The sequence below is a fragment of the Monodon monoceros genome, unplaced genomic scaffold (genome assembly GCF_005190385.1).
Source record: "Monodon monoceros isolate NGI ecotype Baffin Bay Population unplaced genomic scaffold, NGI_Narwhal_1 Super_Scaffold_10, whole genome shotgun sequence".
Taxonomy (NCBI): domain Eukaryota; kingdom Metazoa; phylum Chordata; class Mammalia; order Artiodactyla; family Monodontidae; genus Monodon; species Monodon monoceros.
Window position 1 is genome coordinate 44,953,728 of NW_021703766.1, and position 14,743 is coordinate 44,968,470.

A 14,743-nucleotide genomic window follows, 5' to 3' on the forward strand; every position below is an offset into this window, starting at 1 on the left:
AGGGGCTAGACCTCGTTGCTGGGGTCCCTAAGGCTGGGGCGCCAAGGTCCCTGCGCTCGGCGGTAGTGAGGGCTTGGACGCTGATCCCGATTACTGGGCGGAGGGCTACGTCCCTTGAGCTGGGGGGCGGGGTAAGATGGTTCTGAAAGATGCTGGGGCGGGGAGGGAGAGGAGGAGGGATCAATTCCCCCCGCCCCCCACCCCCCGCAATCTCTGCCCCTTGCCTTTCCTCGGCAGGGGCCTGAGAGAGCAGGCTTGATTTTTGTGAATGAAATGCTCTCTGGATGTGTCTCGGTCGCCCGTTTCTGGCTTCCTCTGCCTCCATCTCCCTTTCGGCCTGTCTCTGGCCATTTCTGGTTCTCTCCCTGCTCCCTGCCCATCTCCCGTTGCTGGGTGACTCAGTGAGCTTTGCATCCGGTCTCATTCATAAATCCGGGAAGGGGTGGGGGGGAAGAGAGCCTGGGTTTCTCACCCAGCCAGTGGCCTGGGCGGCAGGGTGCGGAGGCAGTGTAGGGGGGACTGGAGCTGAGTTGATGGGCTCTAAGAAAATACATATGCGCAGGCACCCAGCTGTGAGGGGGACGATGGGTGGGGCCGTGGGTACGTGCTGAGGGAGGAGAAGGAGACAGGGTTGATAGGGGATGAGCAGGAGGAGGAAGGGAAGTGGAAGAGCAAAGCTATGGGGGTGAGGATGGGAAAGATGGGGAAAGGGAGGAAAGGTGGGTATGGAGAAAAAAGGTAGATATGGAGAAGAAGGTAGGCATGGGAGAAAAGAGATGGCAAGAGGAAGAAAGAAGCCATGCTGGAAGAAGGTGGGCATAAGAGAGGTGACGGGTATGGGGAGACAGTGGGCCTAGGGGAGGAGGTGGGTGTGGAAGGTAAGGTGAGTAGGGGTGGCTAAGGGTGCAGTAGATCCAGCTGTGAGGGATGAAGAGCAGAGATGAGGGTTGGGGGAACACTGAATTGGAGAGCAGGATTGACGCTCACTGACCCTGTTGTCCCTGTCCCCCCACCTCCTCCAGGTACATGGTTCGGGTCCGAGCCGTGGTGATGGCCCGAGATGACTCCAGTGGGGGCTGGCTGCCTGTGGGGGGCGGGGGCCTCAGCCAGGTGAGCGTATGTCGGGTCCGAGGGGCCAGGCCCGAGGGGGGGGCCCGCCAGGGGCACTACGTCATCCACGGGGAGCGCCTCCGGGACCAGAAAGTGAGCCACCCTGGGGCGTGGGGGTAGGGTGAGGGTGTGGGGAAGTAGGGGAATGGGACTGGGGATGTAGAGGTGAGGTCAGGTCATCTCGCAGCACCGGGGTGTGGGATGGAGTTGGAAGCATATCTGTCCTCTGTCTGAGAGTGGGGAGTTTGGGGACTATTGGGGGTATTAAGCAGGTCCTGTCCACTGCCGTTGCCTGCTGGACTGTCACAGCAGCCTCGCACTGGTCTCTTTGCCCTTCTGCTGCTCCCTCCCCCAACCTCAGTCTGTTCAAAAGGGGCTGGGCTAACACCTGACTCAGATCCTATCCCTCCTCGGCTCGGAACCCTCCCCGTGGCTCCATCTTGCTCAGAGATTCTCACCACGAGGATTTTACACCACTGGCCCCTGTCTGCCCTAAGTGTATGGAGGCATTTGGTGGGGGGACCGTCTGGAAGTGTCCAATAGGGTTTACAATCCTAATGTGGGTTCAGCAGGAATGTTCTGGGCTGTCTGGCCTGAAATGGAAAGAGAATGTTGACGTTGCAGCTGGGGGTGTAGTAGAAAGGTTTGGATCGTTTGAAAAGGCTTGGAGTAAGGGCTGAATTTCAGAGCAAGGATCGGAAGGAACAATGTAGGGGGGTTTGAAATGGTGTGAAAGAATATAGTGTTGTTGGGCAAAAAGATGAGGGAACTTCTAGGGTGTTGACCAGCATCTGAGGGGAAATATGTGGGAGTTTGTTAAGAATTTGGGGATAATATTTGGGGAACTTATTGGGGCATCAGAAGGGGATTAACAATAACATTTTGAGATGTTCAGTAAAATTTGGGGAGTATGATTGAGTCACATGGGGGATATTGGCTCTCAGAAAGAGGTTGACTCATTTTTTGAGGCATTCAATAAAATTTGGGATTCCTATTGAGATATGGGGCGGGGGGTGGTTAGGAAAATGTAGGGATCAAGGGGTTTGGGGGAAATATTGGAGTATCAGAGGTGTGCTCAGTAAAGTTGGGGAGTGGTATTGGGGTGTTGATCAGGGTTCAAGGGTACACCTAGGGTTGAGAAATGAGGTTTGTGGGATGCTCTGGTATAGAGTCTGGGGAAGTCACAGGCATGGCTGGAAGGGGGGATATCTGACCTGGCCCCTTCCTGCCCCCCTCAGACCACCTTGGAGTGTACCCTGCGGCCAGGCTTGGTTTACAACAAGGTGAACCCCATCTTCCATCACTGGAGCCTGGGTGACTGCAAGTTTGGGCTGACGTTTCAGAGTCCAGCAGAGGCTGACGAGTTCCAGAAGAGCCTGCTGGCAGCACTGGCTGCACTGGGTCGAGGTGAGTGGCGCAGGTGGTGGGCATTGGTGGTGGTGGTGGGGGCTGGGGTGGAGGGTGGGAGAAGCCGGGGCCCAGGGAACTCACTCTCTGCCTTTCTCCCCGCCCCAGGCTCGCTCACCCCCTCCTCCTCCTCCTCCTCTTCCTCCTCCCCTTCCCAGGATACCGCAGACACTCCCTGCCCTCTGACGGTGAGTCTCCAGGATGCAGCTCTGCTGGGAGGGCAGGGGTTTCTTTCTATGCTACAAACATTCTTGAGCACCTACTGTGTATCCAGCACCATGCCACGTGCTGGGCACACGAATTGGGGCCCAAACAATAGTGTCAATTTTGATCCCAGTTATTCTAGTTTTTCTGTTCTATCCTGATTTATATGTTCATTCAAGGGTATTTATTGAACACCTTGAATAAGAAGTGTTTTAAGCACTGGGGATACATCAGTGAACAAAACAAAGTCCCTTTCCTCGAGGAGCTTCTAGTCTAGTGTGGAAAGGCAGAAAAAATATTAAGGTACACTATAAAAATGAGTAAATATTAAAAGTAAATGGATGAACAAATTAATGGGAAATCCATCCTTCTCAGGGGTACAAACCTTGGAGTCATCCTTGCCTCCTCTCCTCTTTTACGCCCCTCATCTAATCTGTCAGCAAATATTGGCTCCACTTTCTTTCTTTCTTTTTTAAGTTGGCTGCACTGTATGGCAGGTGGGATCTTAGTTCCCAGACTGGGGATTGAACCCAGGCCCTGGCAGTGAAAGCGCTGAGTCCTAACCACTGGATTTCCAGGGAATTCCCTGGTTCCACTTTCAAAATGATCGGAATGTGCCTCCAACCTGGTTACTGTTCAACCTCATCTCCCCACTGGACCATCTCATCAACTGCCCTCTCCCCACCATCTCCTTTCCCCACACACAGCCAGAGGGACCCTATTGACCTCTAAGTCAAATCATGGATATCTCCCACTTACAACCCTACCCAGGCTCCATCTCACTCGTGGTAAAGGACAAAGTCCTCACAGTGGCACATAAAATCCCACACAATCTGGCCTCCTATTACTCTCCCTCATGCTCACTTGGCTCCAGCCACACTGGCCTCCTACTGGTACTCCAAAAGGGCAGGCACATTCCTGTCTCAGCGCCTTTGCACTCACCGTTCCTCTGTCTTAGAACACTCTTCCCCAAATTTCCACATGGCTTATTCCCTTATTTCCTTCAGGGCTTTACACACACATCACCTTAGTGAGGCCCTCCCTGAGTAACCTGTTTAAAATCTCCCAATGCTCCTTATCCTACTCTTTATCCCCATCTTCTAAGATATTTTTCGTATTTCCTCTCCCAATAGACAGTTTTCTTATCAATGACTTTACTGTCCATCTCTCATGCTAGCATGTCAGCTCCAGGAGGGCAAGGATCTTTTGTTGCTTTCTTGCTGCATCTTCAATGCTTAAAACAGTGCCTGGTAGACAGTAAGTGTTCAGTAAATATGTGTTGAATAAATTGATTGAATGAATAAATGCACATAATGTCGGATTCGATTTGGCACTTGCTGGGGTACAGTGGGAGTTGCTCGAGAACACTTGGAAGAACAAAACTGGTTCCCTGGGCAGAAAAGGGAGATTCCCAGGGTAATGGGAGATGCAGGTGGGTCTACAAAGTCACACAGACAGGTCCCACTTATTGAGCACTTACTCAGGAAAGATGCTGTGCTCTCCATGCTCCATCTCACACCCTCCCGATGGCCTTTGTGAGCCTGGCATGTCGTGGGTGCTCAATGAATGTTTATTGAAGATAGGAATCGGATGAGGTGGGAATTATTCCCAAGTTACAGAAAGGAAACCAAGGGTCTGAGAAGCTCCTAAAGGACAGAGCTTGGTTTGGATGGGAAGGAACACATTCCAGGTGGATGGAACTGCCCCAGTAAAGGTGTGGTGGTGGGAAGGAGGCAGGAAGGCAGCTGACAGCCAAGGGAGAGGGCTTCTGAGAAGGGAGGTTGGTTTGATGTTCTGTAGGTTGGTGAGCTGAGCAGATAAGAAGAGAAAGTCAAATAATAACCATTTCCAGCTCTTCCTGTACTTCAGGCATGTTTATGCCCTTTACAGTGGGTCCTAACCACATCGTTACGAATAGACAATATTATGATCCCCATTTTACAGAAGAGGAAACTGAGGCTCAAAGAGCTGAGCTCACTTGCCGGAGGTCACACAACCAGTCAGTGGCAGAGCCGGGGCTTGAACCCAGGCCTGTCTGGCCGCAGAGCCCTCGCTCACAATGGGAGGGGGTCTATGTAAGGGCATCGGCTGTGCCAGGGGTCCCGGCTCTGAGGCCGCCAATCTCCCCCAGTCCCACGTGGACAGCGACTCCTCCTCCAGTCACAGCCACCAGGAGACGCCTCCCACCGCAGCGGCGGCCCCCATCGTCACCGTGGAGTCAGCTTCTGGCTTCGGGCCGGCCACGCCCCCCCAGCGCCGCCGCTCGTCAGCTCAGGTGCGACCTCCGACCCCCGGTGAAATAAGGCCGGGCGCTGGGGTCCCGAAAGTGGGCGGGAACTGAGGCCGCAGAGGGGCAAGAAACCACAGATTCTAAGGGATGGCTGACCCGACTTATGGCGGGGGAGCTTAGGCCTGGGTTCCTCGGAAGGTTGGGTGAGGGCTTCCTGCGTCTCCTGCGCTCTTGGAGACTGGAAAGTTCTGAATTCCACAGAGGTTTAGGGGACGACTCGGACAATGACTATATTAGGAAGTTGGTGGTACTCGTGGAAGGAGTCCTTTAGTGCTTAATTCACGAGGGGTAGGGCTCAGTATCCAAGGGGTAAAAGGGACCTGGGGACCAGACTCCTGCGTCCTGAAGGAGGAGACGGCTGGGGTCCAGGAGTCTTGAATCTGAGAGTAGAGGGGGCTGGGTACTGGGACCCCGGATCTTGAGAGAGGGCAGGACTGACAGCCTGGACCACTGAGTCCTTAAGGTGTGGGTTTGGTGCCCGGAGTCTTCTGTCGGCCCCTAGATGTCCTCTGTCCCTGGGAGGGGAGTGGGCTGAGGACTTACAAGTCTGAGTACCGGACCCAGGCAGTCAGAATACCAGGGCAGGATCCTAGGATGAATGACGCCTGTGGCTGGGTCTGTGGATTCTCGGGTCTTCTAAGGCCGGGATGGATTGTGGTGGGATGTGGGGCATCACAGACCCCGCTAACTTGTTCTCCTTTGTCTTCGTCCCGCAGAGCTACCCTCCGCTCCTACCGTTCACGGGGATTCCGGAGCCTTCAGAGCCCCTGGCCGGGACAGGGGGGCTGGGCTGGGGCGGCCGCGGCTATGAGGATTACCGGCGAGCTGGGCCACCCGCACCCCTCGCCCTATCCACCTGCGTCGTGCGCTTCGCCAAGACCGGCGCGTTGAGGGGCGCAGCCCTGGGGCCCCCCACAGCCCTGCCCGCCCCTCTCACCGAGGCTGCGCCTCCAGCACCCCCGGTTCGCCCACCCCCGGGCCCAAGCCCGGCCCCTGCACCTACCAAGGCCTCCCCGGAGGCGGAGGAGGCGGCGCGCTGCGTGCACTGCCGCGCGCTCTTCCGCCGTCGCGCTGACGGGCGTGGCGGCCGCTGCGCCGAGGCCCCGGACCCGGGTCGCCGGCTGGTGCGCCGTCTCAGCTGCCTGTGGTGCGCCGAGAGCTTGCTCTACCACTGCCTGTCGGATGCCGAAGGCGACTTCTCGGACCCGTGCGCCTGCGAGCCGGGCCACCCGCGCCCCGCCGCGCGCTGGGCCGCGCTGGCCGCACTCTCCCTCGCCGTGCCCTGCCTCTGCTGCTACGCGCCCCTGCGCGCATGCCACTGGGTCGCAGCGCGATGCGGCTGCGCAGGCTGCGGGGGTCGCCACGAGGAGGCGGCGCGGTGAGGACGGCCTGGTGGGTCCGGTAGCCGGACCGAGGACCCAAAATTGAGGGTCCAGGACCCCGGACTCCGTTCGGACCCCAAACCCAAACCTAGACACACCCGGAACTTGGAGCTTGAGTTTGGATTGAGAGACCCCAGACCTGGAACCTGGACCCCAAATGTAGGACTGAGAGACCCCAGAACCAGCTTCATTGGGTTGTCTGTCCAAGAGGTCCCAGGCATCCTGAGTTCTGGCGTCCCCGTTCTCCAACCCCACTCCGCCCCGCTCTGGCCTAGACTGAGCAGATTCCAGGGATGCCCAGACTCTTCACCTCAGGCAGGCAGGGGAGCACACGGATCCCTGAGAATCGGTCTCTGAATCCTGACTCACTGTTCAAATTACCAATCTAGACCCAGTCATGCCTGGCACCATGAACCTTCAAATTACAACCCCAGAATTAGGAGTTGCCGGTACCTGACCCTGCCTGTATACAATTACTCCCAGATCTTGAAACCCTAAGACCCAGAATCACCCTCAAATCATTCCTGAATGCTCACCTAAAACTCCGAGCACCTGTATCTGAGATGTTCTTGTAGCCCCAGGACTTCTTAGATACCGAATCCTCTTAAGATACTCTGAGACCTTGGATGTGCTCAAACGGATGTTCTCTGACCCAAATGACTTGGGAGACCCATCTCAGAGCCCCCCTCCCCACACGCACACTGCCCAAGATCCAGAATTAAGACTCCAAGATGCTCTGTGAGCCAGGAATCAAAGAAGCCTGTAGACCACCAACACCAAGCCTGTGTTCCCAGGAGCTTTCGACTTCATATGTAGGACTCTGAGATGCCTAGTCCCGCAGGTGTAAGACTGGAGGCAACCAACACCTCAGGGCCCAACACATTGGTCCCAACCCCTCAGATAGCCCTCTTCCAATCCTCCTTGGACTTGCATTTCAAGCCCCAGAATGTCCTGGAATCTTTGGCTTCTTCGTACCCACAAATTCCCCAATCCACTAAAGGCTGGGAGCCCAGCTCCCACAAGATGGGATGTTCATGGCAACTCAGACCTCTGACCCCTTGCCCCTGAGTGACCCCAAGGTGCTTTAGGAGCACTAGATCCAAGACCCCAAGGTGCCATTGACCCCCAAATTCAGCACTCAAGCCTACACAATATTGGGATCGTCCCTGACCCAAGACCTTGGTCCCTCCATACCAGAGACAAATCTGAGGCTCCCTGGGACCCTAGCACCTTCAGTTCCCAGATTTCTTTGGACCCAAACCTCTCTAGCCTGATATTTCCCAGGCCCAGCTTGTGCATCCCCTGAGACCTGCTGCCCGTTGAATCCTGCCATCCATACGCCCCTGAAACCCCAAGTTCCCAGACACTGGAATTCTAGTCCCAAGGGCTCCAGCCCAAGCTCTCAGTATCCCACAGAACTACCCCTTTACCCTAAGGGGAAAAAAACATTTTGAGGTAATGTTCCTGGATTCCAGGACCACCCAAGAGCACCCCTGCTCCCATCTCTAGGACCCAGCATTAATGTAGACGATTGTGCAAGCTGTTCATGAAGCAGAGGCACACAGCCAAGGTGGCGAGTGGGGCTGGCCATGCTGTGCCCTCAGAGGAAGGTGGGCATTGCACAAAGGCAACTAGATATGGCTCTATTGGCACAAAGGCCACACACACACACACACACACACACACACACACACGCCAGCCTTGCAGACTCTCTTCCAAGCCCAACTTTGAGTCCTAGCCCTAGTCCAAGCCTTTTATGATCTGCCCCTCTGTTAACTCCTTCTCTTCCATCTCAGAGTTGGGGGTTGTTTCGGAAAGTTTGAAAGCATGGTTCATGTGCCATTGAGAGTCCTCTTCTGGGGAAGGGGGATTCCAAGGTCACTTTCCCCTGAGTGGAATGGGACTTCTAGTGTACCACAGATCTGATGGCCTCCTGCATGGGGGGGGCGGGTATCACGGTCTTGGAGCAACACAATCTCAATGTTGTACGGGCTTGGGACCTGCATCTGGTCCCGAGCACCTTGAAATGTGCACTTACCTTTCCTCATTACCCAGACTTGGATAGCCTTGTGGGGGTTCAAGGGATAGGTCAAGGGGGCCAGAGGGGTGGATCCTCCTGTCACTTCCTTTAAATTATTAACTATTTATTATATCCGGAACCTGTGAGATTCAGCTCTCTCAAGCAGACCCTGGGATGGGTGAGAGAAAAGGGGGGTGTCCCTCCCATCCCCACTCTGCCCAGCTCTCATCACTGTCAGACCCACCAGAGCTGAGGGCGGAGGGACTGGAGGCTGGGGCAGCCTGGGTCCCCATCCCCCTCTCTGTGCCTCGGTCTCCTCCCTTCCGTGGTGGGCGGGGGGAAGCTCCATTCTTAACCTACCTCGTTTTGGGGAGGGGTGGGACGGGGGACCAGAGTGCTGTAAGGTGCTGCGGGATCTGCGGATGAAGTGGGGGGCTGGGGGACGGTTCCCTGGCTCCCACCTCCCAGCACCGCCTCTCCCAGGTCTCCCAGTCCTGCTCCCTGCTGATACCCACCTCTGATCCATGATTACTCTTCATCACCCCTAGATCAGGGGTGCATGGAGGGATGACCCTGGGAGCCAGGAAGACCTCAGACCCTGGAGCCCCCAGGCCCAATTTCCCAGCTGCTTGCCCCTCAGATTGGATGCTTGGCCCCCATACTCGGGAGAGGCACCCCGACATTTATCTTTCTGATCTTGATTCTAAGCCAGTCTGTGACCTCAATGTTGTTATCAGGGCAGGCTGAAGTAGTGGGGGATGATGCGGGCCGAAGACCCAGCCTTGTCATCGGGGGAGGGGGCATGAGATATCGGCTCCAAGAAATGTCTGTGACAAAGTCTCAGCCTGTGTTCTTTATTTGCATTGATGCACCCCATCCATTCACCTTCCTGAACCACCAGACCAGTCCCCTACCCAAATCCTCCTTTCCCCTTCCCATCCTTTAGTCCCAAGCAGATCCTCCAGCTGAATTTATACCTCCAGTCACTCTACATTTACTGGACACCCTTTTTATTGGCGCTGGGGATAAGGCAGTGAACAGAACAGACAAAAATTGGGGAATTCCCTGGCGGTCCAGTGGTTAGGACTCCACATCACTTTCACTGCCAAGGGTGCAGTTTCAATCCCTGGCTGGGAAACTAAGATGCCTCAAGCCACGAGGCCAGAACAGACAAAATCCTTTCCCACAAGGAACTTATGAGCCGTATAGTGAAGGAGACAACATGTTAGAAATGATACATACTATAAAGAAAAAATAAAGTGGAGATGGGGGATACAGGCAGTTGTAGCTGGGGTGGTCAGGGAGTCCCCACTAAGGAACTGGCGTTTGAATAAAGCCCTGAAGGAGGTGAGGGAGTCTTGTGGATGTCTGCAGGAAAAGCACTCCAGGTAAAGGGGACAGTTGTGCGAGGCCCTGAGGGAGAAGCATGCCTGGTAAGTCTGAGGGACATCAAGGGAGCTGGACGGGGTGGGGGGGAAGCAAGTAGGAGGGTGCTTAGGAGATGAAGGCTGAAAGGTGACAGGGAGGATCTGTGGGGCCTTGCAAGCTACTGCATGGACTTTTCTGCTCATCCGGAGTGAGGTGGAGCTACAGGAAGGCTCCAAGCATGGGAGGGAGGTAACCTGACTCAGGTATTCATAGGTTCCCATTTGCTGCCTGTGGGGGACAGATACTGGGGAGGAGGGGCCATGGAGACATGGTGAAGGCTGCTGGGATGGTCCAGGGGGGACAGTGGTGCACAGGATGAGGGTGAGATCAGTGGAGGCGGGGAGAAGTGGGCAAGATACTGGATCTGTTTTGAAGGTCAAGTTCACCAATTTAGATATGGAGTACACTATAAAGAGTAGAGTCAAGGTTATGACGTCAAGGCTTTGGCCTGATCAATTTTTAGTATTTTATTAAGGTCAACAAATGCCCCCTGAGTACCCAGCCTTGGGGTACGCAGGACTATGGAGGAACCAGATTAAGGGTAGGCTCTGCCCTGGAGAAACAGGTTCTGGCCCTTTTCTTCCCTGAGGCTCTACTCCCAGTTCACTCCCACTCCCAGTAGAACTACAGAAACTACAGGAGACCAGGATAGAGTCGGGAAGAGAGTAAACCTGGAACAATAATTTTAACAACAGCTACAAAAACAAGAGCAGTAATAACAATAGTAATAGGTTAAGTGGTTAAAAGCACGGACTTTGGAATCAGATCTGAATTTGGAGTCCTGGCACCACCATGCATTCTCTCTGTGATTCATCCTCTCTGCATCACAGTTTTCTCTTCCATAAAATAGAGATAAGATACTTAGCCCAGCAGCACACACGAAATGCTTAATATATGTTAGTCATTTTTAATAGAGTACCCCGTAGATGTCTGCTAAGCACTAATCCTCACAAACAACTGTAAAATGTAGGCGTTATTACCCTCATTACACAGATGTGAAGAAATTTGGCAGGAACACAATGGTGGTGAATGGTGGAGTCAAATCCTAACCTTTGCCTGCAGACAAGATTGCACTCCTAGGGTGCAATCTCTTAATCACCATAATATATTGCACCTGCTCCCTCTCTCCAAGCCTCAGGGGGGCAGAGGGGTGAAGGTCCAACGGACTAACTCGGTTTTGTGTGTGTGTGTGTGTGTAGCTGGGATTCCTGGGTCCCTGACAGAATTCCAACTCTAAGTAGGAAAGGAGGGAAAGAGTTTCTGGACTTGGAGAGGAGTTGGGAGAACAACACTTGGTCAAAGTTGCTTTAAAAGCAGAGGGCATTTGAGGGAGGCTGAGGAAAAGGAAGCCGAAGTTGCTTCTACGTCGCAGCAGTAGCGACATCGCTGGTCTGTCGCGACAGCCGGGATTCAGAACGCCCGCTGGGGGTTTCCAGTGTCCTGACTGCTTACCCGAAGGGCGGTGCTCTACTGCTCGGCTCTGGAGGCGAGCCCGGGGGCGGGTTCTGCCTCCTCCTGCACCAATTGAAATGACGAAGGCCCTTAGCAAGAAGAGGCTGATTGGTCAGTTACGGGCGGTGGGGGTGCACGCCATTCCTGGGGCGGAGCTTCCCACCGACCGGCAGGGGGAGCGCGCGCCGGGCGAAGGGGCTACAGTTTCATGGAGGGGGCGGAGGCGGAGGAGCGGGAGTGGGCCGCGGTGGCCCGGGACCTGCTGGCGCTGGGGTAAGGGGAGCGGGCTGTGGCTGGGGGTGCAGGAAGGGGCAGGTTTGCCCTCAGAAATTCCTACTAACCTCCCCCACCCGCTCCCGCTGCCTCGGCCGCGCCGCAGGTATGAGGGTTTTTCGGGGTCGGCGTCGCTGGGAACCTCGTGCCCAGACTTCAGGGCTCTGTGCGCGCGGCTGGCGGCGGAGCTGGCGACTCTGGGTGCCCTGGAGCGGCAGCGAGAGGAGGGCACGGAGGCGCTGAGCGCCGGCGACGGTACGCATGGAGCGGGAGGCTGGGAGTGTCGGAGCCATGGGTGGCGCCGCCACGCCCTGACATCTCCCGCCTCCGGCAGGTTCTGTTCCCGAGGAGGAATTCCTGCGACAGTTGGCCGGCCTGTTGCGGGAGTTGCACTGCCCAGACCGCAAGCTCTGCGGCGGGAACTGCGGGACCTCGCTGCGGGAGCCCGGCGTGCGCCTGCGCCTGCTGCGTGAGGAGGGGGCTGGCCGGGATGCGGAAGTGGGCGAGGCTACAGCCTCGAGGGGGGCGGGCTCTGCGCGTTGAGGTGGAGCCCGGGATCCCGAGGGGGCGTGGTCAGAATTTTGAGACCAGCAAGAGGGCCGGACGGAGGTGGGTGGGGTCCGAACACTGGGCTAGGCTAAGGGCTCTGCGATGGGCGGGGTTAGTATTTTGATGGTGGGTCTTGAAGCTCACATGGGTTGGGTTAGACGGAGCGGGACAGGAGGTTCCGAAGTGGGCAGGGTTTGAAAAATCTGCAGAGGGAGCTGGGTCTCGAAGTGAGTGGGGCTTATTCTGGAGGTAGAAGCAGGATTCTAGGTGGGCGGAACTAGGAGGCGGGAGGTTTTGAAGCCGCTTGAACTTTTTGACCCCGGTAGGTGGGGTGGCAGCCCTCCTTGATTGCACTGCTCCTTTTCCCTACTTTTAGGCTTTCTCTGCTCGGAGGTCCAGGCTGCTCGCCTCCTCCGCCTGCAGTCCCGTCTGGATCCCAGCCCTGAGCAGTCCGGTGTGGAGGGAGCAGAGGAGGGATCTGGCCTGGTCCAGGAAATGGTCCTTACTCTCCAAGCCCTGGGGCTGCCTAGACCCATGCCGGGGACCCCAGCCAGCCAGCTGCTTCGAGACTTGCATGCCAAGGTAGAGGGCTGGAGCCCCCTCCGCACCCGGCTCACCTCACTCTCCTCGTAGGGGGGGACAGCCCCCTCTTCAAAAGTGGCTCTGGGAGGAGTGCACAGCCACGGATGTTTCCTACAACTGTGACTGCCATTCTTGGTTCTGTGGCCGGGGTCCTCAGGGTCGTGGGGAACTGGGGTCCACGGAGGAGTCTATCCGATTTCTGCCCGGTCAACCCCAGCCTCCTTCTTCTCTCATCAGATCGTGGAGCTGCTGCCTTCCCTGCCCGCAGGGTCCCTAAAGCCTCTCCTCAGCTACCCGCTGGATGCACCTAGATGGGTAAGGCTGTGTATGGCTGTATGTATGTGAAAAGAAATGGGAGTGAGGGGGGCCCCTGGCATGACTGAGACCTTTTCCCCCAGGAAGCATTGGAGTCTCTGTACCAAAGCCTGCGAGATCAGTACTGCTGCCGCCGCTGCCTCCTCCTCAAGCGCCTGGACCTCACAACATCTGCTTTCCACTGGAGTGATCGGGCAGAGGTGTGGGCAGAAGACCAAGGCAGGAGCAGTTGTGAGGGCTGCAGCTGCAGGGAGGAGACATGAGGGCCAGGGATATGACCCCCTTGTTGGTTCTGAGGCCCAGGACATTTTAGAATCTTGTGAGGTTTGGGGGTCTGGAATCTCAGGGCCCCCAGGGCATTCTAGAATTCCCTGGTCTGATCTGGGAGTGTATTTAGAGCAGTACTCCTTACTAAAAGATGTGGGAAGTGCACAACATTGTAAATCAACTATACTTCGATAAAGCAAACAAACAAGAAACATAATGAAATATTAAAAAAGAAAAAAAGATGTGGGAAGTGAGGCCCTGAGACAGGAAGAGATGCTTTCAAGATTACAGATCCCATCTGGGGAGGTCTCGTGGGCACGTTCTCCATGTCTACTCCTACTCACTAGGCCCAAGGAGAGGCCATGAAGGCAGTGCTGATCCCAATTCGAGAGGCTCTGACCCCAGAATCGGATGTCTCCATTGCACACGTCCTGGCTGCTCGAGCTGACCTGTCACGCCTTGTCCCAGCCACCAGCAAGACTGCCCGCCGAGGGACCTGCTGTGCTATCCACAAGGTGAGTACCTGGGGATGGGGAAGGGCCCCAGCATCCTTGGCCTTCAAACTGGCCTTTTAGCCTTTGCTTGTACAAACCTTGTCCTCTTCTGCCTGGGCTCCTGCTCTCGCCTTCTCCTTGGGTTCCTGGCCTCTGGACTCACGACCTCTAATCTGCCCCCTCCACATGGCAGTTAGAAGGATGTTTCTAACTCAAACATCTGACCATGTCCCTCCCTAGCTCAAAACCTTTCTATGGCTCCCCAGTGCCTTCAGAACAAAGTCCACCTATTTACTGAGGCCCTGCCCTCCTCTCCTGCTTTGGCTTAGAATCCTCTCCCACCACTCACCCTGTCCGCTGTATTGGGTTTTAACCATTTTTAAAGCAAAACTACCCTCTGTTCAAATGATTACATATTTAGCCTGCATTGGGAGTAAGGAGTGTTAACCACTGGACCACCAAGGAAGTCCCAGCATCTGCCCTTCCTTTTTCAACCTTATGCTGTTCTCTTGGCTCTCTAGCCCCCTTGTCCAAGATATTTTTCTTCTCTGCAACTCAAGTCTAATCACCTCTCAGGTGCTTATGGGCAGCGTTCCAGACCGGGGGGGCCGCCCAAATGAGCTGGAGGCTCCCATGCCCAGCTGGCAGAGCAGAAGAGAGGACAGAGGCGGGCAGAAGGCAGGCCGCCAGTGCTGGGGCCGCAAGAAGAAGAAGTAAAGGGGGACTGGTGGTTGGAGGGGGGTCCTTCATGAGGTGCTGACATTGATAATCTCTGAGGAGTCACTGTGAGGGTTTCTCTTGGCACCTGGCACCCCAGCCCCATACCCCCTGTTCCTCAGGTCCCAAATGTCCTCCCCACATCTACCATTCAACACCAAGGACCATGTTCTCTGGAAAATAAATTTAATTAGTTAATTAATTTTTAAAAATTTATTTATTTGTTTATTTTTGGCTGTGTTAGGTCTTTGTT

The 14,743-nt window shown here is 55.4% G+C and overlaps 2 protein-coding genes across 2 annotated transcripts; both read left to right on the plus strand.

Annotated features, from left to right (window-relative positions):
- The first annotated feature begins 938 nt into the window (after positions 1-938).
- Positions 939-8,668, plus strand: SPRED3 (sprouty related EVH1 domain containing 3). Its single transcript, XM_029237775.1, has 5 exons — positions 939-1,203; positions 2,349-2,517; positions 2,626-2,705; positions 4,853-4,996; positions 5,728-8,668. The coding sequence occupies exons 1-5, from the start codon at positions 1,027-1,029 to the stop codon at positions 6,391-6,393; spliced, it is 1,236 nt and encodes a 411-aa protein (XP_029093608.1). The 5' UTR covers positions 939-1,026; the 3' UTR covers positions 6,394-8,668.
- Positions 8,669-11,453: 2,785 nt separating this feature from the next.
- FAM98C (family with sequence similarity 98 member C) lies at positions 11,454-14,663 on the plus strand. The gene is made up of 8 exons (XM_029237132.1): positions 11,454-11,566; positions 11,673-11,821; positions 11,901-12,035; positions 12,492-12,697; positions 12,935-13,012; positions 13,096-13,212; positions 13,627-13,794; positions 14,350-14,663. Exons 1-8 carry the CDS (start codon positions 11,502-11,504, stop codon positions 14,488-14,490), a joined length of 1,059 nt encoding a protein of 352 aa, XP_029092965.1. The 5' UTR covers positions 11,454-11,501; the 3' UTR covers positions 14,491-14,663.
- The last annotated feature ends 80 nt before the right edge of the window (positions 14,664-14,743 follow it).

Excerpts from the sequence above, each read along its gene's own strand:
- SPRED3 (XM_029237775.1), top strand. The coding sequence starts at position 1,027 with ATGGTTCGGGTCCGAGCCGTGGTGATGGCCCGAGATGACTCCAGTGGG. Across the intron at positions 2,518-2,625 it reads ACTGGCTGCACTGGGTCGAG|GCTCGCTCACCCCCTCCTCC; the intron begins GTGAGTGGCGCA and ends TCCCCGCCCCAG. Across the intron at positions 2,706-4,852 it reads ACACTCCCTGCCCTCTGACG|TCCCACGTGGACAGCGACTC; the intron begins GTGAGTCTCCAG and ends AATCTCCCCCAG.
- FAM98C (XM_029237132.1), top strand. The coding sequence starts at position 11,502 with ATGGAGGGGGCGGAGGCGGAGGAGCGGGAGTGGGCCGCGGTGGCCCGG. Across the intron at positions 11,822-11,900 it reads GGCGCTGAGCGCCGGCGACG|GTTCTGTTCCCGAGGAGGAA; the intron begins GTACGCATGGAG and ends CGCCTCCGGCAG. Across the intron at positions 13,013-13,095 it reads CGCTGGATGCACCTAGATGG|GAAGCATTGGAGTCTCTGTA; the intron begins GTAAGGCTGTGT and ends CTTTTCCCCCAG.